At 42.8% G+C, this 27,041-nt stretch overlaps 1 protein-coding gene and 1 pseudogene across 4 annotated transcripts in view; one reads left to right on the forward strand and one right to left on the reverse strand.

Annotated features, from left to right (window-relative positions):
- Window positions 1-3,015: 3,015 nt before the first annotated feature.
- Window positions 3,016-3,790, reverse strand: LOC106006678 (annotated as a pseudogene).
- A 946-nt stretch (window positions 3,791-4,736) lies between these two features.
- EPB41L4A (erythrocyte membrane protein band 4.1 like 4A) overlaps window positions 4,737-27,041 on the forward strand; it is a 250,082-nt gene continuing 227,777 nt past the window's right edge. For all 4 annotated transcript variants that reach the window (XM_045087135.1, XM_045087137.1, XM_045087136.1 and 1 more), the window contains exon 1: window positions 4,737-4,851. In XM_045087135.1, coding sequence (XP_044943070.1) covers window positions 4,753-4,851 — 99 coding nt within the window. In that variant the 5' untranslated portion in view covers window positions 4,737-4,752. The remainder of the gene's footprint in view (window positions 4,852-27,041) is intronic.

The following is a 27,041-nucleotide window of genomic DNA, read 5'->3' on the forward strand; positions in this document are numbered from 1 at the left end:
CATACTATATTAGAACGAAAATGAGTAAGGTGTTTGAATAGAATTGGCAGCAGTATGCTGAAACTAAAACGGATATTTATCTTCCTTAAAAACGACTCTTTCTGATGTAACCTCCTTGGCAGTGTCTTCAAGACTCTTTTCCTTGATAGGCATGATTTCGATGGATGAGATAAATAGGGGGGTAAAGAATGAGCCAACTCCCTTTGAAAAAATTATTTATAGGTGATCAGGACCAACATTTATTATTTATTGGAAGGATAAGCTCTAAAACAGTGGTTCTCAAACTGGCAGCATGAGCATCACCTGGGAATCTGTTAAAATGAAAAATTTCAGGCTCCACTCCACATGTACTGAATCCGAAACTCTGGGAGAAGGGGCCAGCACTCTGTTTTAACCAGTCTTCCTGGTGATTCTGCAGCACTGTCTCTGGGTAGTTAAATCATTAAATTATTTATCATCAATGTTTTAAAGTTTGCTTTTTTTTTCAAATTACACTCAACTTCCCGAAGTTTGGAAAATGTAAAATTATAAAAAGATGATGAAAGACATGGGTTATTTAAAGACACCTTCCTAAAAAGAATGTGGTGCTTTAAGAAGAATTCTGTCTGGTATTTTGAAGTGCACGGTTCGGCAAGCGGTGGGAGACCTGCTCTACGTAAACTGAAATTGCTTCTTCTAGGTTGGGTTTTCGGGCAGTCCTTCACAGATGGTCTACATATTTCCATAATATATCTGCTATGAACTTGTTTGTCATTTGACTCATCTACATAGGCCTATCATGACAATATGTCATCTTGACCAAAGGAAGTATTTTTCTAAAAATCTCTGAAAAGAGATCAAAGTCTTTGGCACAAGGCTTTAAATAGACTGTATTATGTTATGCACATGTTGAAAACAATACTATTTTCCTGGGGAAAAATGTGTTTGAACAGTATCTTGTTAATTTCTTTCTCTGGACAGGCAGAGAAAGTTTTCCTCCAAAATGCTGTGGACAGTATAAGTGCAGTTTTTAAGAAAACCGTCCAAGTGTCATCTAGAGTACCACTTCATGTCCATACCAGCAGCATAGGATAATTCAAACTGTTCCACATCCTTGTTGACATTTGGTATGGTGGTATGGTAGTCATCCTATCAGGCCAGCAGTGCTGTCTTACAGTGGTTTTAATTTGCGTTTCTCTAATGACCAATGATGCTGAACATGTTTTCCAGTGCTTATTTTGCCATTTATCTATCTTATGATCCAATCAATTATTCTTTTTTTTTAAATCTCAAAATAAATACAAGCACATTTCCATACAAAGACATGGATCCTTGCTATGGTCTGCACTGTGTCCCTCCAAATTCTTATGTTGAAGCTCTGACCCCCAGTGTGACTGTATTTGGAGATAGAGCCTATCAGGAGGTAAGAAGGGTAGAAGAGATCATATGGGTGGGGCCTTAGTACCATAGGTTAGTGCCCTTATAAGAAGAGACTGTGTAGGGCTTGTGCTAATTCCTACGCCTTCCAACAAGAAGGAGGTTATGCAAGCACGTTGGGGGATGGCAGGCATCTGTAAGCCAGGAAGAAAGGTTTTACCAGAAACCAACCATGCTGGCATGCTGATCTTGGACTGCCAGCTTTCAGAACTATGAGAAAAGTGACTGTTGTGTAAGCCACCCAGTCTGTGGCATTTTGTTATGGTGGCCTGAGCTGACTGGCATGATCCTCATAGTGGGATATGTAATATCTATATTACTGGTAACAATACAAAACTGGAAACCACACAAATGAATGGATAAATGACTTGTGGTCCACACACATTAAGGAATACTAATGAGCAATACAAGTGAATGGACTGCTGGTATATACAACAACACAGACACATCTAAGTTATGCTGAGTGAAACAGACCAGACCAGAAAAAAAAAAAAAAGAGTTGCCACTATTATGCCATTTCTATTAAAATCTAGGAAATGCAGATAATCTAGAGACAGAAAGCAGAGCTGTAGTTGCCTGGGAATGAAGTGTGATGAGTAAAGAGAAGGAAAGATTACAAAGGTACAGGAGGAAATTTTAGGGGGTGATGAATACATTTACTAGCTTGATTGTAGTTATGGTTTCATGCACACCTATGTCAAACTTATCAAACTATATACAGTTTACTGTATGCCAATTAAAGTTCAAAAAGGCTGTTTTAAAAAAAACTAACAACCTGTGGAATCTTCCTATTATCTCCAGGAAGCTCCAATTCTGTGTTAAATAGACTTTTTTGTTTTCTTTTCTCCAATCTCTGACAAAGAAATGGAAAAGAAAGTGCTTCACTCAGAAAGGGCTCTCATATGTATGGGAATTCATGGCTTTGTACTCTCTTTTGTGAGGGGCCTGGAACAGAACCTTGCCTTCACCCCAGACCCCCAGCCTTTTCATTACCATTGGAGGTAAAACAAAAACAAAACAAAACAAAGTCAAAGGACATAAAACAAGTGTCAGTGAAACTCAAAACTGGGAAACAAATGGTTATACTTGGATTTTACCTTTTGTTTTTGCAAGCACAGGTGACCCTATTGGATATTGTGGTAAAGAATGAAAACCTGTTATGAAGCCTTTCAATCACATTTGGTAATTTATCTCAGGAACATTCAGTTACAGAAAAGCTTCCAGAAGTAAAGAAGTTAAAATCCAGAATAATGGGCCAGCTCCTGTCAGGCAAAACACTGACAACACAACCTAAAGTTGGACACAGAATTTGATTAGGAATTCAAAAACCGGTTTCAATTTCACAGCAACCTTACAAGATACAATGGCGTTTGGTTCTTCACTTTAGGTGAGGTTCATACTAAACATGAGGGTTTATGTCTATTTCAATTTGGGCATTGTGCTAATTCATGTTTAGATGGGCCGGAGATAACAGGAAAGGCAGTGTCTTAGAAGGTCTTTTGTGGCAAATGATTATGGAAGGAAACTCCCTCCAAAGTTGCAAATTGTTCATTTCCATCTACTGTGCTGCGGCTGCCGGTACTTTTTTCTTTAAATATTTAAGATTTTAAGCAAATTTTGTGAGTTTTGACTAGCTACCTTATAAGTGGTAGAAGAGGGAACTCAAAACTATGAGATGCCAAAGCTCTTGCCCTTTCTAATACACAATATGAAGTGGAGAAGTTTTACCGTCAACCCTGCCCCACGTTTTCCCGCCCCTCGTCAGCTCTGACTTCCACTTGCATTGACTCGCTGCTGGTTCCCAGCTGGAGAACACAGACTGCACCTGCTCCGAAGGCCAGCGGGGCTCTGGCCTCACCCGGCGCTCAGCCTCTGCTGCTCGTGCACGGACACGAGGACCCACCAGGGGTCACTGCAGCCTCAGAGCTATTGTGCCCGCCAGTCCTGGACACGGCCCGTCGCGCGGAGGGCGTGGGACTGACTGGGAGCGCCGAACGCCAGGGTCCGAGAAGAACTGCGCCGGGTCTTCCTGGAGCCACCCTCCGGTCTCCCTGGGAAACCCACACGGCCAGCAGGGCCAGCGCTCCCGACAGCGGGGCGGCCAGGGTGCGGCGCGCGGGTTCCCGTGCGGACCTGCCCGCACCTCGCGGTTCGACCACCTCCGCTCCGCCTTCCGCCCTTAGCTGGGACCCCGCCCGGAAGGGGCGCCCCTTCCCGGCCTCTGGGCCCCCGCTGCGCTCCAGGGCTCTCGGCCGACGCCGGGGCCCAGCCCAGCAGCACCTGGGCTGCTCCCGCCCGGGGCGCCACCCCTCGCGCCGCCTGGAGAACTTTCCCGGGAGCCGCCGCGGCCTGCGCGCCCAGGGCACACCCCCATCCGCCCGCCGGCGCGTTCCCAGCTTGGGCTCCGGCTTCTCCGCCCGCCGGCGCGCCCGCAAGCCCTCCGACTCCCCACTTCTCAGAATCTCCCGGAGGAGCAGCACTCCGCCGCCACCGCAAGGCGTTCTCGGAGAGCGAGCTTGAACTTGGCTACACACAGTCCCTCACGATGAGTTCCAGGGTCCCCAGACGGGAGCCGTGCCCCGCCGAGAGCTGACTTGCGCTCGCCAGTCTCGGTAAGGAGCCCGCGGCCCTTTCCGACACTCTTCGGGCGGCTGGGTGCCCACGGGATGGGGTGGCGGCGGTAGCTGACTGAGTGACGGCCCTCGCCACTGGCCCTGCACTGGGGCTGGGGCGTCGTGGATACCCCTGACACAAAGGAACGGCCGAGGACTCCCAACCCGCGGACGGGACCGGGGGCTGCGGGGTGGGGTCGGGGCTGGAAGTGCAAGCCCTCCAGGGACTCCGCAGGGGAGGGGAGGCCGAGTGTCGCGGCCGTGCTCCGGGCGGGCTGAGGCGAAGGGGACTGCACAGCTCCCAGGGGTTTTCTTCGTGTGGGGAGGGCCTCGAGCTCGCGTCCCTCCCTTTTCCTGTTTCTTGCCCCCATTGCCAGGCGACTTTTGTCGTCCCCAGGACTGCGGGAGGGGCCGCGGCGCCCCCGCCTTCGGAGGAGCCCGAGCCGCAGGATGCGCGGGGACGCGCCGCCGCCCTCCGCGCTCAGTTCCGCCGGCGCTTCCCCGGCGGCTCCCGGGCGCTGACTCCCCCGGCTTCTCCGCCCTTCTTACCTCCAGCCGGCGCCGGGCGCCTCGTCCGCGTGGCCCGGGACTCCGCCGGGAACCGGTCCTCTCGCCCCGGCCGCCGCGCGGACAATAAATTAATGCCTCGCGCCTGAGGGGAGAGGGCGGCTCGGCGCCTTGGTCGCAGCTTTCTCTCCTGACTGGAGAGACGGCCACAGCCGACATGGGCTGCTTCTGCGCTGTTCCGGAAGAATTTTACTGCGAAGTTTTGCTTCTGAATGAATCCAAGTTAACCCTCACCACCCAGCAGCAGGGCATCAAGGTAGGCGCGGGCCGGGGGCGTGTCCCGGGGGTGGGGGTGGGGGTCGGCAGCGGGGCAGGCTCGGGGGTCCGCGGCTTTGTCTGAGGGCTGTCAGGGTCTCGGCCGGTGCCTGCTCCCCGCGCGCTGGAAAGGAGCCGCAGCTGCCCCGCGCTCAGGTACAGGGTGGACGGGTCCGGGGGGGATTGACTTGGAGTGCCTTCATAAAGGGAAGTAAGTTTCGTGTCTCAGAGGGTAGTCCGCCATCCACTCTTCAGTTGCAGCCCCCAGTCCTGCAACGGAGACCAAAACTCTTCCCAGCACCGCTTTCCTCCCAGAGCATCGAAGGCCCCCGCAGCTCCAAAGAGGCGCAGAACCGAATGTGCCGGCTGCCTACAGTGTTGAAGGCACGATTTTCCCTTGGCTTTGTCGAAGGTTTTTTTTTTTTTTTTTTTTCCTCTTAGGGTCATGGGGCAGTGAACATATAGTTCACTCGCTGGAACACGTTTGCCGGGTGACTGTGCCTGGGTTTGTAGTTGGGTAATGCTACGTTTGGACGGAAAATAATTTCCAGTCTCCAAGCGAACTGGTTTTATCCCCACGTTTAAGTAAACATCTCTCAGAGCGCCTCGGTACATAACTTTGCGCCCGTTTGTAGGCCATTAAAATGCAATTACTGCTATTAACCTGGAGAACCCAGGCTGTGGGAGATTGCAGAGATCCACTTCCTTAATTTTGATGAGTTCTTATGTTTATGGTTGACAACCTGCCGGACGCGCCTGCGCGCTTGTTTTGCTCTTGCTACAACGTTAACTACCCAAAGGTGGTCCGAATTCGGAGCGTTTTGTTTTATTTCTTTTTCTGCATATTTAAATGGCCGGAGCCATTTAAATAACCTTCGCAGCTGAGTCCAGTGAAGGAAGGGCTACCGCTCCTCCTCCCCATTATTTCCCCCCACTCTCCATCCCCGTAGAGCTGCCAGTGTCGTCTTTTAGTCTTGTATGTCAGAAGTTAATCCCAATGGCGCAGGCCCTCGGCATTTCCTTGTGTGAATCAGTTTTTACACAGCTTTATGTACACTGAAGTAACTGTTACGGGCCAAAAGCTTTAGCTTTGAGGTCACCATTTCTGGTGCACAGAATTCTAATTTCACAGGTGTCATTCTTAAGCAGGAGATGGGGGCAAAAGTGATCAATTAAAGCCACAAGATAAAGTTAACCCTTTCTTCCCTGGAAATTGTTTTGAACATCGTCTCCCAGGAATTATAAAAAGCAAACGTCAATCAGATTCTCATTTGGTGTTTCCCCTCAAGGCCAATAAAGGACTCCTGGAAAAGGGTGTTTCATATTTTCATACTTTATATTTCCAGCTTTTCTTTATGTTCCACTCCCTCCCTCCCCCCATGAAACCGGGGTGGGGGGATAGGGAGGACTTTCCAAGAGGATGTAGCATTCTTTGGTGTACTGTGCAAATAGGCAAAAATCACAAAACATAAATTTTTGATAATACAGAGATTCTCTTTGGCTTGGGGAAAGAAACAATTAGAAAAACATAATGGATGATCTGATACTAAAACAACAAATCTTTCTAAAGTGCACGGTCTAAAGTCATCTGGAGTGTGAGCTTCCTATTTAATCATGAAAGCCATACCCCTGTCAGCTGTGGAGCACGTACATTATTCTGTCAGGGGAGCAGCCAAGACTCGGGATCAAATGGAATAATTTTGTCAAAGAAACATGAATAAGAAAATCCTGATCCATAATTACTTTTTATAACCTGATGGTGCTTATCTTGTTTTACAAATGAATGTTGGAAATTGGTGAGTGATTTGAAGGCAATAGCAACTTTATAATGCTGTTATTTGGAGTATATGCCATTTAACTAAACGATAATTTAAGCAGGCTTTTGTTGGAAGTAATCATTTTGCAACAGGCTTGGCCTCTTTCAGTGTCACAAAAGCATGCCACAATTATTTTGATGGCCATATGTGTAACACAGATGTTGTCTGCTGAAGTTAACCACATTATCTGTAACTACCAGACTACCATTAAATGCATGTGTTAAGCACCTATCTACTTGTGGTATGTACTAAATTAAAGACATATGTGTATTTATAAATGGAATAATGCATGAATAGCGTCTCACATGTAGATGCTATTCAAATATTGAATAGATATGTGTATATTATTATTCTGTACATATTTGGCATTTTAACTCCTACTTTAGTTTGTAAATGAAATAGTCTACTAAAATGTAAATGAAATAGTCAATAGCTACTATTATGGTGTTTTCTCCAGGATAGTACACTTGGTAACTTTTATTTTCATAATTAATGAAAATAAAATGAAAGTTAAGCATATAACATCAGTTAGCCCATTTTACTTCTGAAATTAAAATAGAAAAATCTTATTTTTCAAAAGTATTTCCTAACATTTTGAGATGACCCTTTCCACATTCTATCTCAAATGAAATGAAGATAGTTAATTTTGCATTAAAATTATTCACTTTTCGTCCCTTCCGTGGAAGCATCGATTTTACTGATAGGATTTTAGTGATTCCTAAGTATTTACTTAAGAATTTGCTTATATTATGGTTATAATAATGCATTGTGAGCTGAAAAAATTAATTGTAGTGAATTAAGGCAGAAGAAATATGAGAGAAAGTTGGGAAAACATTTTTTCTGTGTGCCATTTTGAAAAACACTTTTTAGATTTGTTTAAGCACCAAATTACAAATTGAAGTTAGTCATGAAGTGATTTTCTGCAACTTATCTAGAAGTCTTTAATCAACTAGAAAAAAAATTGATGTGTTTGCTCCCATGGAAAGCATTTCAGCCTGGAGACAATAGTTAGACATTATCTATGTCAAGATGAATAGCATTTAAATGGAAAATAATTTTCTGTTTAAAAAATAAAACACAATATATTTGTATTCATACTAATGTTATATAGAAATCTGCTTCTTAACTTGCCTTAGAGGTAACCTCACCTTGACAAGTGGGAAGTCTTTTCACATGCAGTTTATAATTTGAGCCTTATCCAAGACTTAAGAACCCAAGTTTATATAAACTGAAAGCTATTGGTTGTGTGTTGACCCCCACAATAGTTTTTAGTTGTTTGTTCTATGCTGCTATCTCTATTGTTTGTTTAAGTAAGAATTTCTGCTGTGGTTGGTCTTCTGGTTTTTGAGTAATGTTTGTTCAGGGAAACTTTTGTTATGTCCTTTGTAGTTCTTTGTGTTGGGGGAGGTAGATATCTTACTTTTTGTTCTCTGAGAAAACAAAATTTGATTGTGGCTCAAACTACTTGAATACGTTGTCAAACGATTAGCAAAAGATTTTCCAGGGGGAAAAAGAATCGCAGGGTTTGATTATAAATTTAGTCCTCAGAATTCCTGCTGCAAATGTGAACTAGATTAATAATTTCATTTCAGTGAGGTTTTTGTGCTCCGAGCACTGATGTAATAAACACTGAGGTGCTCATTTTTCCCTTGTTGTATTTGACTAAATTAATGAAACCAATATGACAGCAAGATGGAAATTCCATTAACTTTTTTAAAAGGCGTTATTTGACATACACAGTTCACACAGTTGAAGTGTGCAATTTACTCATTACCTTCTAAGTAAAGTTTCTTCCTAATCATCCTGAGGTTTCTGAGGAAATATTGTCAGTTTTGATGTTTTGATCAGAAATTTCCTAATAACCTAGAAAAGCAGTTACAAGGTGGGGTTTTAAATGATTTGCATCTCACTTACCAAGGATTGTCATTTCCAGTCCATTTGGACCGGTGAATAAAACATCTAAGAAGATTGGAACACAGTGAAAAGCACCAGTGCTTCATAAATCGTATTAAATATATATGTGGATAACTATGTCTTCTAATATCAACCTCATAAGGTATAGAGGCAGGGACTTCATAAACGTAGGTTGAAGTAAGTAACCATACACCAGCATTTCTGTCAATGTGAGGTTGGGTGTGGGACTTGATGGTTTGGTAAATTAGACGTGACTGGGATAGAAGCCTCCCTCACCAACACTGCCGCTTGTTTCAGAAATTCAAATAGGATTATCTGTTTGATTGTGGCTGTTGAAGATGGACTACTACATAAATGCTCTTTCAGATATCTTTTTGTTTTTAAAATGATCCAGAGTATTTTTTCAGCTTTGTAAAGGTATAATTAACAAATGGAATTAGATTGAATTGTACAGCATGATTTGATAGAACATAAGTTGCAGAATGATTCCCACTATTCCACCATTCAGGTAATGAACACATCCATCACCTCACATAATTACTTTCTGTTGTTGTTGAGAATACGTGAGTTCTACTCTCAGCAAATTTCAGTTCTACAATACAGCCTTATCAAGATCCTCAAACTGTAAAGTCCCCTCAATTTTGTAACTTTTTTCCTTGAAAAAAAAAAAAAAAGATTAAAAATACCATTTATCATCCATGGTTTGAAAGTGATTTAAAAATAATTTAAGGGAGGAACATTGTTGGCCCCATAATAGTTGTCCTTCACCAAGTGCTCATAATTTCATTGTTTTTTGGTGGACTGTACTATTTTTTTTTTTTTTTTAGGATTTTTATTTATTTGACAAATCACAAGTAGGCAGAGAGGCAGGCAGAGAGAGAGGGGAAGCAGGCTCCCTGCTGAGCAGAGAGCCCGATGTGGGGCTCAATCCCAGGACCTTGGGGATCATGACCTGAGCCAAAGGCAGAGGCTTAACCCACTGAGCCATCTAGGCGCCCCTGGACTGTACTTTTTTTAGCCCTGTTAATATCAATGTTCTTGAATTCTGTAATGTTAAGCTTCAACTGACTTTGAACTAAACTTCAACTAGTGCAGAGCTTTGAGGAAGCACTGGCTGGCTCAGTCAGAGGAGCATATAACTCTTGATCTTGGTGTCACGAATTCAAGTCCCATGTTGGAAATAGAGCTTACTGGAAAAAAAAAATTATGCAGAGCTTTTTTTTTTTTTTTTTCTTTTGACCGTGGATATTGTCTTAGTCCATTTGGGCTGCTATAATCTGTATCACAGGCTGGGTGGCTTATAAACGAGAAATTTATTTCCCATAGTTCTGGAAGCTGAAGTCTGAGATCAGGGTGCCAGCGGAGTCAGGTGAGGGCCCTTTTCTGGGTGAAAAACTTGTATCCTCCCATCGCAGAAGGGGCTATAGAGCTTTTTTGGCCTTCTTTTATAAGACCAGTAATCTCAAAGGCCCCAACTCCTATACTCCTTGGGGTTAGGGTTCCAACATATGAATTTTAAGGGCACAATATTCTGACCATTGCAGGTGGTGATAAAGTTAAATATAAACTGTAGATATGAAAGTCTAGACTCTTTTTTCAATTAGCCACATGGATAGTGGTTATTTTTATTAAGATGCTTAGAAAGAAAATGCAAAACTCTTTGATAGTTTGTGTCCAGTTGTATCTCAGAGTTGGGCTGGGCAGTTCTTCATTGGGAAGTTGTCCCATCCGCTGGGGGATGACCATATTCCTAGCCTCTACCCAGGAGATGGCAATAGCACCTTCTGCCCAGTCATGACAACTGTTTTTGCAACCTGTCTCCTAATAGGCAATAGGCACAAATTCGGAACTTCATTGTTCATATTAGCAGCCCGCTTGCTCTAGACCTATAGCAGTTCTGAGGCCCTACCCAGATGACTTGCTCCGTGGGCACACGGAAATGCTCAGTTGCCCAAACGTACCAGCTTCTTGTGTGTTTATGCATTGATTCTCGCCAAGTGGTGTACCCTCTTACCTTTCCCAAAGTACACACTCATTTGAACTCATCTTCTAAGACTTGAATCAAGTGTGCTATTTGCCAGGAAGCCTTCAATTCAGGCTGACCAGGCAGAGTGAAGTGCCAGCCAGGACTTCCCACACACCCTGTTCCGGCACTTCCCTTGTCGCATTGCAAGCATCATTTCTGGACACATCTGTCTCTTCCAGGAGTCTGTGAGTCCCTACCTTTGGTCCCCCAGCAGCTTGTGTGGTACGCCTCACACAGAAGATGCTTATTAACTATCATTTGAATAGAGGAACAGAAGGCGTGTTACAGCTGGAACAGGCCACATTGAAAATCTTATGGATAATGAGGTCCTTTTGCCATTTTATTTCTACTAGAAAAGCTCCTAGAATAAAGTAAACCTTGCTGTTAAAAGTCTGTTGCCAAGATACTCTGATTCTTATATTGATAATGGGTAGAAAATGAGACGGCGCGGTGGGCAGAGTGCACACAGCGCGCCCAAGAGCTGATGAGCTGCTATTCCAGAACACACGAAGCACACCCTTTTTGTATCCTAGAGGTCAGGATTAAGTCTTTCCTGTCTCTCTATTTTTAAAAAGTGTAACTTTCCCCTTACAACTTGAGAGTCTTTTGCAACAAGGACATGTTTCTAGAATGGATAATAGATCCTCACCCAGGAGTTACTTTTTCTTCCCGGTCTCCTATTCTGTAAACCATCGGAGAGGATGGTCAGTTGATTTCACAGGGTGGGTTTACACCACCAGGGGCCATCTGTGTACTTTTTAATCTTGCTGTACCCCTCTGCCCCATTTTACTCTTGAAGCTGCATCAACCTCATCTGACATTGCTCTAAGGCTTAATGGCAGAGACAGTGTCAGTAAATTAAATATTATATTTTTTATGACACATAAGTTTTTCAATCCTATGCACGGGATATTTTTCCACAGACCAGTTACAGACGCAACAAGTCAGAGACTAGATTTACCATGCCCTTCCAGCTTCCCTGAGATTGGCTACTTTTGGCTGAGCTTTGTCTCCAATATTTTAGCCGCAAGTTTAGCTCATATGTAATGCTCCTCATCAAGCCTGCTTTGGGATGCGAAGAGTGATCGCCATTTTCTTCTGCCTCACAAGATTTGTTTATAAGTTTCTTATATGAAAATTAACCAAGCATCCATCATTACTCGTTTAGGTATAGCCTAGGTGTGCTAAGGTCAGGAACCAGCCAATTTTGGTTTGTGACTCAAAGCGCCTGTAACTAGACTTTGGTGAGTCTAAGATACCATTCTAAAACATGTAAATGGCATTCCTTTGTCCTCTGAGCCATGTATGTAGTTCCTGTTTTTTTATTTTTTTTATTTTTTTAAAGATTTTATTTGTCAGAGAGAGAGAGCGAGCGAGAACGAGCACAGGCAGACAGAGTGGAAGGCAGAGTCAGAGGGAGAAGCAGGCTCCCTGTGGAGCAAGGAGCCTGATGTGGGACTCGATCAGGATCATGACCTGAGCTGAAGGCAGCTGCTTAACCAACTGAGCCACCCAGGCGTCCCGTTTCTGTTTTTTTAAGTGGAACGGTCACTGTTCCTTAGTGCTGCTTATTTGCACATTACTCTGTAACTAAACCCTTTGCTAGGAGATTCCCCAAAGGCTGAGATGGCTCCCCAAGAGGTTTTCCGAATAATCACTGAAGACGTGAAAGGGCCTGGTAGTGGTTTCCAAATGTGTGAGAACTTTGTTTTCAAGGGTATTGACATAACAGGAGGAGGTTAGGATAAGAGAGCCGCGGGCAGGCAAGAAAAAGCAAGAAGTGCTGAGTGCTGACCCCCATGGACCATAACCAAAAGGGCAGGTGGTGGGGGAGGACTTAGCTGACCGAGACGGACCAGAGAACAAAATGTAGCAACAGATGGCTTAGAAATGACCCATCTAAGCACATGAGAAAGCATAATTAATGCCAGGGGTTACCAACTTTGTGGGGGTGGTGTCCCAGAAGTTGGGTAGAAAGTACCTTGCTCAGAATGCCGCTTTTCCATACAGTGACGCAAGTGACAGTCAGGATCCGGAGCTAGCCCACAAAGACCATTGGAATTTTTAAACCATTCAGGTCTCACCTTGTTCTTCATTCTGAGCGAGTCTGAGAGGCAATCTTAGAGCCTTTGTCACCTTAATTGTCACTCAACAAATTGTTTTTTCTCCACCATTTTCACTGTTCCCAATTTAGTCCTGGCCCTCGTGTGTCACACCTGAACTAGCATTCTAACCTGGGTGCTGTGTGGTTACCTTCAGCCTCTCCCTTCTCCCCACTCCTGCCCTGTGTTCAAACCCTGCTCTGCCCTGTGACTGACCAAGTGACTCTTTCCTGGGATGGGCTCCATTTCCTCATCTGTAAGCTGGGGGGCATGATGGCTGCTGCAGGATGACTGTAGGAATTTGAGCACATAGGATCAAAAGTTGCCCCATAAATGATAGTTATATATGATCTATTATTTCCTAATAAATAATAAATTTCTGAGTTCTGGTTTGCGATATCTTCCCTTCCAGTCCTGCTTAAAGAGATGCTGGCTGTCTGAGAGGTGTGGGTGGCCAGTCACTCACCCTCTTAGAGTCTGCTTCCTCATCTGTAAAATTAGGGTGAGGCTCTCCACTTTATTCTGAGGTGCTGCATGTGAAGCCCTTAGCTCTATGCCTATTTTTTATTGAATTGTCTCAGCACCATTATAAAAAATCAGTTGACAACTGGGGCACCTGGGTGGCTGAGTCGATTAGGCATCTGCCTTCAGCTCAGGTTGTGATCCCAGGGTCCTGAGATTGAGCCCCGGGTCAGGGTCCTTGCCCAAGATGGAGTCTGCTTCTCTCTTCCCTCTGCCCTTCCCTCCCACTTATACACACACTCTCTCTCTCAAATAAAATCTTTTAAAAAATTGACAATAAATGTGAAGATTAACTTCTGCATTGTCAGTTCAATTCCATTGATATACATGCCTATTTTTATGTGTCCTATTTATTTTTATTAGTTCCTTGGCAAGGTAGTAGGTGTTTGTCATTTAGCAAAGAAACACTCCCAGTTAAAATAAATTTGGTATGTAATATTATGGGAAAAAAATCCTATAAATGTCGTCGGGGCAGTAAAACGTTGTTTGTTTTATCTACTGTCAACTCTTCAAGAACCTAGAAGGGTGTCAGGCACCTGGTGGTGCTCAGTATTTGTCATACCTGAAGGACTGATAGAAGGATTGTGTTAGTGAAGTTGTTGCTGCTGCTTTTGTAACTTGAAACTTGGTTGAATATTTAGATTTCCAAAAAACTGTTCTGTGCAGCCTTTGACTGTTGCTGCTTACATTGTGTATAAAGGATTTGCTTTTGATTCTTGTTTACTCTTTCTGTAAACACTAGGTAGAAGACCAGGAAAAGGACATTTGCATGTTTCATGAATAATTTTGTTAGTTTTGATACGTGAAGGTGTAGCATGTTAGATAAATTAATTTTTAAATAGGTGTGTGGTTTTTATCTATTCCCTTGAAACATACTGAGAAATTGCTAGAGATTTGTCCTGAGAAGTGCGCTACATATGGAAAATAACACAGATGGCTAGAGGACCACTTGTGAACACCATCCCTCTCCCTTGGGGCCTTCCTTTTAACCTGGAACTCCTAGGATTCCTAGCAGAATCGAAGGTTCAAGCCTAGGAAGCAGCTACGGCTGTATGGAATTGGACTAACACCCCTTGACTGAGGACAGTTGTAACAAATCTTAGTGGTACTGAAACTGGTGTCATGTAAACTTTGCAGTTTTGTCTGGGTCACACGATTTGCAAGTTAGTAATATTCAAACCTTTGAAAAATCCCAGTGGAAATGCAGGCTATGGGCAGTTCCCTCTGTGAAGAAAGTCTCAGATGTCTAGAATCTGGATAATGCCATAGCAGGACAGAATCTTCCATACAAACTCGTTTCTACTTGTCATGGCTTTTTCCTGCCAGCCACTCATTCTTTTGCCATCTGATTCTCTATACCAAACCTGTGTGGTCACATGGCCTCACTTGATGCAGCCCCAAGATGCTGTCAGTATATGCCACAGACACCAGGGGGAGGATGTCAAAGACATTATGTGAATTACAGCAGACTGGATCTCACTTATAATAGAGTTAGACCTGGCGTGGACATTCAGAATTGTCTTATCCTGTCCTCTCATTCTGTAAGTGAGGGACTCCAGTGAAGGGCAGTGATTTCCTAGAGCCCAACAAAGAGTCCTTAGAATCCTGTTTCTCGGTTTCCCATCTGGTCCTTTTCTCAGTGCTCATCCATCCCTGGTTTCTTGGCTGCACGCAAGAGAGGAAGGGCTGGGAGCCGATTATAAAGGAAGAGGTCAGAACTGATTGAAAATCGCTTAGGTTTACTGCCAATCCACCTCCTCCCAGGTTCCAACCCCCTCTCTACCCACCTCCCTCCTCCTCAAATCAAATCTTGATAGGGCTACGATTTGGCCTGATTTCCCTTAGAATGTGGATTTGTGGCACTCTTTTCAGGGAGATCGTATGTGGGAGAGACCCTTTTGTCTCAAGGAATCTTATTTTTTTCCAGAGAGACACTTACCACATTGCATTTTAATTTTTTGGCTTTAAAAGAAACACTTATTTATCCAAAAGGTCTGGAGTTCTTCCTTGCCTTTATTTTGTAAAGCTTCTATGCTGAGTTCTTACAGCTCTGTTCTGAATATCTCTTCAGGAAAGAAAATTAAAAACTGATTAGTGACCCTTTTTCCTGCCCGAGGGAGGGTGCAAGGGAGGAGAGCAGAAAGGTAAAATTGCTCTTTCGTTGAAAGGTTTCAGATGGGCCAATCGTCAGGAGGCTAATAGATCTTTTCCCTTGATAATGATTATTTCATGTGTCTGCAGCTGTTTACAAGGGCACTTGGAGGATGTGCAAATTTTCCAGAATTCCTCAGAGAGCCAGCTTCCCCCCCGCCCCTTCCCCTTTCAGACACTGTTTTACATCATGTTCTGGGGGCAGTTAATTGAAGATAAATAGGTTTTTGAGTGTGAGAGTATATGGGGGTCTGGACCAGTACCGTGTATCTGTAGTTGTTGGTATGGCTTTGTGAACTCAATCCTACAAGAATGTATTCCGAGCTTGCTGTGTACCCCATAGCGTCCAGGATTTCTGGCATTGAGTATAAAATAGAGGGAGGACTCTTGCCTGTAACAAGTTTAATTTTGAGCTGGAAAGCTGAACATTAACGTATAAAACAATAGACCGAAGTCAAGACCATTTATAACCAAGTAATAAGTTGTTATGTGGTGGGTATTCTAAGAGGTAAATAAATTATTCTAAGAAATGATTCTAATATGCCAAGGTGGGGTTAATAAAAAAAGGTGTTTTAGAAAAAGTGAACACAGCTCACAGTGCCTTATCAGAAACTCTTGGGGCCAGGTGTGTTTCAAGATTTGAAATTTTTCAGATGCCAGCAAGGTGATACAGAACATATACCATGTGTTATGCGTCACCCCTGGGCAGGTCGGCGGCAGTACATCATGAAATAAGCACCTTAACCTTGGAGCAGCTTGTTGTCTGGATCTTCACAACAAGTGTGTGTGTATGTAGGGGGTGACCATTGAGATGGTAAGTCTTATGCCAACGGATAGCAGATTTTGTCCCTGTGTTGGTTACCTATTGCTGTGTGGTGTATTCCATCCAAAAGTCAGCAGCTTAAAGAACAAATGTGTATCACCTACAGATTCTGTAGATCTGGAATCCAGGAGCAGCTTAGCTGAATGATTCTAGTTCAGTGTCTCCAATGGGGTGGGACTCAAGCTGTGAGTGAGGCATCAGTCACCTGGGGTGGTGGAGCTGTTTCTAGGCTCACTTATGTGCATGTGGCAGCCGTCTGTTGGTTGTGAGTGTTCTTAATAGCGTGGTGGCTGGCTTCCCTCCAAGGCAGGTGATTGTAGAGAGAGAGAAAGCCCAGGGTAGAAGCCACCATCTTTTTAACCTCTTCTTACTTCTGCGATATTCTGTTGGTCACACCAGCCCACCTTGGTCTGAGAGGAGACTATATAAGAGTGTGAGTATTGTGAAGCAGAGGTCCCTGGGAGCCATCTTGAAGGTGGACTGCCGCAGTCATTAACCCAGTTTTGGCATGCAACTTAAGATAAAGCTCAGAGTTGTCATATCTTCTTGGGTGTTGGATTGTGGAAGAGTGTTGTCTTACATAGACTTTGGTCTCCTCAAAGTGATGACATGTGAAGATAGACTGTGTCTCCTGAAGCCAGTCCAGGGTGGCAAGGTAGCGTGAACACAGAGGAATGAATTTGGTGGAGGAAGAGGAAGAGGGTCTAAGAATACTCCGACCCAGTCTACCATGTGCCAGGCACTGCACTCCATACTGGGGATAAAAGGGTGAATGAGACATAATTATAACCATGTGGATCTAGAAGTATGCTTTGAGAAATCTAGAGTTTTACTTTGAGAAATAATCTGTGCTTGATGAAAATACTTGTATTGACTATCTCCAATTTAAAAAAGGCAGCCTGTGTTGTGGGAGAAAGGAGAGAATACAGACTTAGAAAATCTGGATTCCTGTTCTAGCTCTTTCATGTCCTGGTTTGGAAAAGTCAGTATTTTGGAGCCTTCCTTCTTCATTTGTCAAATTAAACTGATGCTATGTTATTCCATCAATATCACAGGCATTGTGAAGCTCAAAGGAGATAATGGCTGAAAAAACTCTTACAAAATCCTGAAGTGCTATGAAGTATTAATAATTATTATCTTGTGACTCTCACATTTACTAAATGGTGACCTGTGCAAGTTATTTAACTCTGTACCTCAGTTTCATCATCAGTGAAATGAAGATAATAATACCACCCACTTCATAGTTGGCTATGGGGTGTGAATGAAATAATACATATAAGTGCTCAGAATAGTGACTAGCGCCTAACATGAAAAATAGCCAATAAATATTAGCTGTTATTGTTATGTAGCCATACAGTGCAAAACCTAATGGGAGATTAAAAAGGAGTGAAATGATGAGTTAGAATGTCTTTAGACAGTTCTAAACAATGAGCCAAATTATAGTTTCCCTGTAATTTGGGAAATAATAATTTGTAATAAGGCTTTTTATTATTTGTATCTGCATTTACTGACTGGAAAAACTGATTAATGGGGTTGGACAGAGATCACTTTGAAAACATCTACCAGCTTCCTCCCCACCTCCTTTCTCTTTTTGATGTTGACCTTGGTGTGCAGCTTTTCAGACTTTTGAAGGTCAGAGCTGAAAATAAATCCCTTTGCATTAATAGTAATGTAGTATCCATTTGCCTACCCAAGCATAAAGAGGTGAGTTCAATTTAGATAATCTTGATCACTTGATGAAGATGTGTTTTAAGAGTGAAGCTTTGGCTTGGAAATCTGGCAGGATTTACTCATTAAAATTCCTTGTAGGACTAAAATTATCATCAAAAATGAAGACTTGCGATTTTTTGGTTAATTTCAGTGATGATGACATTGAGTTTATTATGATTTAGCTTTTGTAAGATTCTGAATTGCCTTATTTTGAGGATCATGAGAACTTCAATAAATCATTATTTTCTAGAATCTTTTGTCCCAGAAACCCTGAAGAACTTTTCCTTAGACTGCCTCTAAGCCATTACATGCACCCAGGAGAGAAGGCTGTGACAGTGTCATGGAAACATCGGAATTGACACAGGCGTGACAGTGACCCCCAGAGCATGGCTGTAAAGGACACGACCCCTAGGCTTACAGCAGATCAATCCCCTTAGGTTGCAAATAGCCTGTGAATCATGGTGAAGAAACTGGGGAACTTATGTTTATAGGCTAAAAATCCTTAGTTTTCCTCCCGCTCGAAAATGCTGAGCCACATGTGTGCACATACTTCTGCCAGAAAGAAAAAGATAAGTGACCTAATGTTTTTTAGGAAATATTTAATTAACTTATTTATTTGATAGAGGGAGAGAGTGAGAGAGGGAAAAGCAGGCTCCCCGCTGAGCAGGGAGCCTGACGTGGGGCTCGATCCCAGGACCCCAAGATCATGGCCTGACCTGAAGGCAGATGATTAACCCATTGAGCTGTTCAGGTTCCCCTGACCTAAGGTTCAAGTATGATTTTAATATTTGGGCCCCCTGTGTTTGAGCAGTGTTGATGCCCTGAAACAGTATTTTTCAAAGTATGAAAATCAGGGCTCCTAAAAACAGTTGTGCATATTCAATAGGATGTACCTCATTTTAGTCAAAAAAGGATTTTTCTGAAAACTTTCCTTGCAAATTCATTCATGTTTTAAAATGCTTCCCAAATGCAAACAAACAAACAAACAAATAAATAAAATGCTTCCCATCTGGAGTCATTGAAAAGTTGAAAATGACAAAGATTTTCTTCCCCCTTAGGGAGAGGGTGGTGATTTTATGTGTTAAATTGCTTACAGTTTCTTGGGTCTTCCATGGGCTTTTTTCCCTTGCTACTGTCCCTGCTGAGCTGACCAAAGCCTTCTCCCCAGCAAGGGGTGCTGTTGTTTTCAGCACAAAGTGGCAGGTCAGTGTACCTTGGGTTTTAGCAGTATATGTTTCCACCTTTGTCCTCAAATGGTTAGATAATTTTGTGCTTTCTGCCTGAGGCTGGTGTAGCAAAGTGACAACAAAATGTACCATATCCCCTCATGCTTAATGAATTCTACTCCTTTGAGTGGAATCCATGGCTTATTAGACAAGTCAGGTTATTTTCTAAAGTATTTTCAACCAAAAATGATGAGCTCCGATGGCTTAAGCTGACTGGTGTATTTTGAGTCTTGTTGCATGTTTGTCAAAGAGCTTGGCTCTCATTTTTGGCTAATCTCTTCTCCATGGAAGATGCATTGATACTACTTGGGTCAGTTTTGCTGTATTCTTGTATTCAATTCTTAGTGCAGAAAAAGGAGTAAGAGCCAGTAAGAACCCAAATAGTTGGAAACATCTGTAATTTTTTATAGTGCTTACTGATAGATTTTACACGTCCTCTTAAATCGAAATTTTTGGGCTGAGGATGTAGTATACACAGTCCACACGCACGTTCGCTAGTACGTGATTCTGGTATTTCTGGCTGTGGCAGTGCATGCAGGGGTAACATTTAAAAAAACATTCTTTAAAATTAATGAGACTGAGAAATCGTCTCCTCTTATGCAGGAACTGTTCATTCTTAATGGAGTAAAGGATGGGAAAGGATCCTACAGATCCTGGGTAGTGAGTATGTTAAATGTGTGTTCGATACAAACATTTGAACATTAGAATAAATAGCTCAGTTACCTTCTAGCTCTGCAAGTCTGATGGGTTGTGTCTGGAATGGCTTTGGTGACAGGTGCTGGTTTTCAAGCCTGGAGGTTGTGTCTGTGGATTATCTAGTCCTGAGCTACAATCAACTTTTCATTGCTCAGGCTTCACAGATTACTGTTGCTTTTTCAGTTCTCCTCCTAGAGTGGACAGGACCCAGGAAAATCAGTTAAATTTCTTGTTTTCAACAATTTGGATGATTGATTTGGTAGGGGAAGGAGAATGAAGCAGTTTGTTTTTTCTCAGATTCATGAGCATTTGCATTTTTTCATGACTCCTTTATTTCCTGGATTTTATAATTTTCTTCTTCAAGGCTGCTTCCTAGAGTAAGACCATATGCAGTTAAAGATTACCCATAAGAAAATGTGAGCCAGTCAATTCCATTGAAGTTTTAATAGTACTTCCCATGTACCCAGATGTTTTATAAATTCTGTAATGTCTGACACCTAGTGGTGTCCAGTAAAGGCTAAGAACCTTCCCTTCCAGCCAGTTGTGGGGGATATAGAATGAACATACGTGAGATTGTAAGAGAACAGTTAAATCTAGACAAGGATGGAAAGTGTGATGTCGCCGTAGGAAGCATGGTCTCGTGGAGAAGTGTGTCTCAAATTTGACTTACAAGGCTAAGTGTGCTTTAGATGCACAGAAAGTAGGGGTTCTCCAGTGGAACTCCTGAGATAGTGAGGAGGCTGGCCGATCCTGGAGGTAAAGGGGAAAATCGCATTACATTCAGTTGGTGTTACTTGTTAAGAGAAGAACCTGAAAACCGTGACAGGGAGTGAAGACCTGATGTGTGATTAAGTCAGAACAGAGGAGAGTCCTGGCGGGATTTTAGGAAGGTGGTGAGCTGGTGGGTCACTACTGCTGTAGGTGGGATTGAAGCGCGAAGAGCGTGGGGTTTGGGAAGGTAGTAGTGGTGAGGTGATGAGAGCTGGGCTGTGACCTTGGAGTGGAGTAGAAGAAAAACCGACTACGTAATTTTGGACACTGATTGAACAAATATATTTTGAGAAACTTCTAGGTATCTGGCACTGTGCTGGGCCTGGGTTGGGGTGGTGAGGAGCACTGACACCGCCCCTCCCAGCCTGGAGCTTCCAGCTTCGTGGGGGAGCAGGAGTGTGAGTGCATAGGTGTGGGGAGGAAATGGCAGTGGTGATAGGAGACTATGGTTGGGTTGAATGGTGGTGATGTGGGAGGGGAAGTTCGAGGCAGAGGGAACAGCTTGTGCAAAGGTCCTAGAGCAGGGATGGAAAGAATCCTGTATGGTTGGAGTGCTGTCAGGGGATAAGTGAAATTGCTGGTGGTATTTACCACCACAAGTGAGGGAGGGTCTAGAGAAGAATGTTGGTGGAAACTGGTAGTTTGGAAGGTTTGATTTGAGTGGGGGCATGGGAGTACCTGGTGGGGGAGGTGGGAAGATGATGGATTTAGAATCTGTTACTTTTCCAGTTGTCTGTAGGTGGGATCTGCCTACCAAGGGTCATTCCCTAGAATAGCTGATTTCCCTAATTATGACTCTGCCTTTAGCTGGTGCCTTGTTGAATGTAACCTAGTTGAGATCAAGTCACAGCAGTTTTACTTAAGTGTGCTCATGAAAGGGTATCCATTTTCTAGAGAAACATGCCCTCAAAATAATATTGTTTAGTTTTGGTTGGCCACTTTAATGAAAGGTGTCAGGTTTATCTTCTTAAGAGAATTCTTAAAAGACAGATATGATTGATCTTAAGTATTCTGAGTTCTCAGACTTTAGAGTAATGAAGTTGTCAGAAATGAAGTCTATTTGTTTCTCAAACATATAACCTGTTTCTGCTTTGGAGCCTCTGTACCTGCTGTTTCTTCTGCCTGGAATGCTCTTCTCCCCAAACCTCACATGGCTTACTCTCACCCCTTCTGGTCTCTGCTCAAATATCTCCTTTCTGAGGTCTTCCCTGACCTTCTGAACTCACTTCCCCTGAGTCTTTTCTGTTCTATTTTTCTTGATCATACCTACCGCCTTCTACCATACCGTATGATTTACTTTCTGGTTTTGGTTGTTACCTGTCTTCACTAGAATGTGTGCTTTGTAAGGTCAAGGATTTTTTTTTTTTTTTTTTTTTTTATATATCGAGAGGTTTCCTTAGCACCTACTACAATGTCTGGCACATAGGGGGCTTGCAGTAAATATTGAATAAACTTCTTTTTAATGTGGGCTAAGCTCCTTTTTCTGACTGGCTGTAATCAAGGTATACTGTTCTACCTCGTCTGTTCCCTTCCTTCCTCCCTCTTTCCTTCCTTCTTCTCTTTCTTTCTCTTTTTCTTTCTTCCTCTCTCTCTCTTTCTTTCCAGGATAGGTTCCTCTTAGCTTCTTTCTTCTAGAAAACATCCCGACAGTAGAAGGTGGGGTAGGAGAGGTCTCTCTGAGGCACCGAATGAGCCAGCCAGCACCTCAAAGCCCATACTTTAAAGCCCATATACATTTCACTCAAAACATAATAACTTAAATCAACAGTTGGATTTTATGAACACACACACACACACAGTTAGTTGATCTGATTTCTGAGTCTATGGAAAGACAGGCATACTGGAAGGACTGTACATGAAAGAGAGCCCAACTTCTAAAAATGTACTTATTTGGGGGCCATTAATTATAGAGGATGATAGACCTTCCCTTTTATTAATTCCTGAGGATAGAGATTGGGCAGCCTTAGGAAAAAGAAAGGAAAAGCCATTTGGTTATAAAAGGATTCCTCTTGTCTTCCCGTATTGGAAAAAAAAGAAGTTTGATTTTTTCATACTAAGTAATTATCCCTATACAGTGAATGGGTTGGACTAAGTAATCTCTAGAACCAGCTTCCTTTTTGAAAGCTGTATGATCCTGTTCTGTTCAGATGTTCTGCTCTGGCCAGTTTGTTTTTTACACCATTGTATGAACATGCCATGTGTATTCCTCAGCTTACTGGCCTAGCTTACTTTGTCTCCAGCCTGAGTGCTCTAGAAGAGGGATTTCTACATCCAAGTGCTTGGAGATTTTGGAGGCTCTTGTTTTATAGAACCAAATATATATATATTTTCCTTAGATAGGCTGCTCTGTAGAACAATGGTTCATGCTTTGGTTATTGAGTTAGGAGAGCTTTTGTCAAATCCTGTTTCTGCCACTTACCAGCTATGATGAGAGTGTACTTAATTCCAGTACCTTCATTTCTTTCCTGCCTTCCTTGTACAGTCATTATGAAGATTAACTGAGACACTGTGTGAGATAATAAAATGCTTGTTGTTTGAAGCTGGTAAGTTTTGGGGTAATATGTTACACGGCAGTGGGGCCTCATAGTTGTCTTCTCATGTCCCATAGATGTCTGATATTGTTTAAAACTGAAATAAAAACTCAATATGACTTTCTAAAACACCAAGTGTGTATCTAGAAGAAACTGTTTATTGAGGCAATATAGTAAAAATAAGAAAATACAGGGGCACCTGGGTGGCTCAGTGGGTTAAAGCCTCTGCCTTCAGCTCAGGTCATGATCCCAGGGTCCTGGGATCGAGCCCCACATTGGGAGCCTGCTTCTCTCTCTCTCTCTGCCTGCCTCTCTGCCTACTTGTGATCTCTGTCTGTCAAATAAATAAATAAAATCTTTAAAAAAAATAAGAAAATACAGACAACATATAAAAGTGTGCAATGGTTTCCTAGCAGCGGCATTTTTTCATATTGTTTCAGCATTGAGAGAGGCAGAATTCATTTATCAGAGCTTAGTTATAAGATTTGATGTCAGACAGACCTAGTTTTGCATCTTGACTCCCTCTTCTCCTTACTGTGTAAAACTGGACTAAAAGCTTAGCCACTGACTTTCCTTCAGTTTCCTCTGTGAAGCAGTGGTGGTTTATCACCTAATACCAATTCCAGCGTTGTTCTGAGGATCAAATGTGATCATACTTATGACATTAAATGCTTATTACACAATGTCAGTATTTTAAAGTCCGTTAGGTTTTTAAAAATTTTATTTTTAAATTCAGTTTAATTAATGTGTACTGTATTATTAGTTTCAGAGGTGGAAATAAGTGATTCATCAGTTGCATTACAATACCCAGTGCTCATTACTTCAAGTACCCTCCTTAATGCCCATCACCCAGTTACCCCATCCCCCATCCACCTCCCCTCCAACAACCCTCAGTTAGTTCCCTATAGTTAAGAGTCTCTTATAGTTTGCCTTCCTCTCTGTTTTTATCTTATTTTATTTTTTCTTCCCTTCCCTTAGGTTCCTTTGTTTTGTTTCTTAAATTCCACATATGAGTGAAATCATATGGTAATTGTCTTTCTCTGACTGACTTATTTTGCTTATTATAATACCCCCTAGTTTCATCCATGTCATTGCAAATGTCAAGATTTCATTCTTTTGATGGCTGAGTAATGTTTCATTGTGGGTATATCCGTCTGTGTATGTGTGTGTACATATATTTATCTGTTAGAGGACATTTGGACTCTTTCCATATTTTAGCTATTTTGGACATTGCTACTATAAACATTGGGGTGCATGTGCTCCTTTGAATAACTGTGTTTATATCCTTTGGATAAATATGTAGTCGTGTGGGGTTCCTGGGTGACTCAGTGGGTTAAAGCCTCTGCCTTAGGCTCAGTTCATGGTTCCAGTGTCCTGGGATCGAGCCCTGCGTCGGGCTTTCTGCTTTGTGGGGAGTCTGCTTCCACCTCTCTCTCTGCCTGCCTCTCAGCCTACTTGTGATCTCTGTCTGTCAAATAAATAAATAAAATCTTTAAAAAATATATGTGTAGCAGTGCAGTTGCGGGGTCATAGGGTAACTCTGTTTTTAACTTTTTGAGGAGCCGCCATACTGTTTTCCAGAGTGGCTGCACCAATTTGCATTCCTACCAACAGTGTAAGGGGGTTCCCCTTTCTCTACATTCTTGCCAGCATCTGCTGTTTCTTGAGTTTTTAATTTTAACTATTCTGAACAGTGAGAGGTCGTATCTCATTGTGGTTTTGATTTGTAGTTCCCTCGTGCTGAGGGAAGTGGAGCATTTTTTTCATGTGTGTGTTGGCCATTTGTATGTCTTCTTTGGAGAAATGTCTGTCCATGTTTTCTGCCCAGTTTTTGACTGGATTTCTTGGTTTTTTTGGGTGTTGAGTTTGATAAATTCTGTATAGATTTTGTATACTAACCCTTTTTCTGATAAAGGCATTTGCAAATAACTTCTCCCATTCCACAGGTTGCCTTTTAGTTTTGTTGACTGTTTTCTTTGCTGTGCAAAAGCTTTTTATCTTGATGAAGTCCCTATAGCTCATTTGCCTTTGTTTCCCTTGTCTCTGGAAGCGTGGCTAGCTAGAAGTTGCTGTGGCTGAGGTCAAAGAGGTTGCTGCCTATGTTCTCCTCATGGATTTTGATGGATTCCTGTCTCACATTTAGGTCTTTCATCCATTTTTTTGAGCCTATTTTTGTGTGTGGTGTAAGGAAATTGTCCGATTTCATTCTTCTGCATGTGGCTGTCCAGTTTTCCCAACACCATTTGTTAAAGAGGCTGTCTTTTTACCACTAGATAATCTTAACTGCCTTGTTGAAGATTAGTTGACCATGGAGTTGAGGGTCCATTTCTGGGTTCTCTATTCTGTTCGGTTTGTTAGGTTTTTTAAAGGGCTTTAAAAATTCCAATACACATCTATTTTAATATAGGGGAATAACAACTTTGAACAAAATCAGTTTCTCATATTAGTAAATGTTAGAATTTTGATTTTTAAATTACTGCACTTTATTTTATCCCCCACCCCCCCCCCCGCCCTTGTGCTCTGAACCTCCTGCTAAGCCCCAGACATTTTTTTTTTTCCTTCCCATATCCAACAGTTCTCTTCTGGGATACAAAGTTACTTCAGTATAAATTTACAGTTCATGAAATTAAAGAACCAACTGCTTCAGAGGCCCACAAACCAATAATTTACTCTTAAGTGTGTTTGTACATCTGAGAACACATAGCAAGGGGCCTGGAGATTCCCCGAGCTGTCTCTAGAGCCCCTGAACTGGCAGTGTTCCCACATTCCCGTTCTGTTTTCCTGGGTCTGAGCATGATACCTTTTGCATATTAAAGATCACTGCTCTGTATAGCACTGAACGCTGGAGAGCTAGAGCACGGAGAGAGATGAGCTTGGGAGCTGACCCTGTACACAGTAACTGACCCGGTAGATGGGAAGCTGGACCAGGTCTTTGAGAGAGGTGGGGCATGGAGCAGCGGCTTCTGTCAGGACAGCCTGTGGACTGGATCTTTCTCTGTACATGGCTGTCTGTTGCTCACCCTGCTTTCTCTTTCCCTTTCCTTCAGGGTAGTGGTGCTCACCTGGTGGAGTTTTGAAACCACCCAAAGGTTCTGATTCGAGTCGTTTGGGTGGGATCTGAGCTTGGATAAAGTTTAAAAACCTCCCACAGGTGATCAACTGTGTCCCAGGACTTGAGAGCCAGGAACACAAGCCAGGTTGGTTGGCAGATCTCTGCTTCCCCATTTAGCCTTTCCAGGCTCCTCCCCTCCACTTTACCTCTCTTAAATCTGTGTATTTAAGCCTTGACCCTGGCATCAGATCTGCAGTGCACTTTTCAACTACCGTCTTCAACTGCTTGTCCTTTTATATGGTCGGAAGGCAGGAGATTTATTTTTGTGAGGATTCTCAGGCTGTCACTAGATACGGTACAGGTAAGTTGTTAGTTTGCTGCCCTGTTGAGTTTTGAATTAATTTAATGATCTGTGAATTTCTGCCGAAACAATTTGAATTTCTAAGTCTTCTCTGTGGCATGGCCCCTAGAGAGAAGCTCTTGGGGTTTGGTATCTTAAAATTTTCCTCAGCCAGGCCTTGTGTGGTGATACAAGACTGAGAAGGTTTACTTTTTTCTCCCTATACTATTGTTGCTAGAAACTGGGTGGGTAACTTTTACATTTCTTAAGTAGAGAAAGTGGAGAATTAAGAATGTGTTTCGTGAGTTCTGAATAAATCTCTTAGGAAATGTCTTAGCATTTTATTTATTTATTTTTAAGATTTTATTTATTTGAGAGAGAGAGAGAGAGAGAGAAAGCGCGAATAGGGGGAGAGGCAGTGGGAGAAGCAGGCTCCCCACTGAGCAGGAAGCCCGATGCAGGGCTCAATCCTAAGACCCTGGGATCATGATCTGAGCCAAAGGCAGATGC

The sequence above is a fragment of the Mustela putorius genome, unplaced genomic scaffold (assembly GCF_011764305.1).
Source record: "Mustela putorius furo isolate JIRA1106 unplaced genomic scaffold, ASM1176430v1.1 tig00001059_pilon_pilon_pilon, whole genome shotgun sequence".
Classification (NCBI taxonomy): domain Eukaryota; kingdom Metazoa; phylum Chordata; class Mammalia; order Carnivora; family Mustelidae; genus Mustela; species Mustela putorius.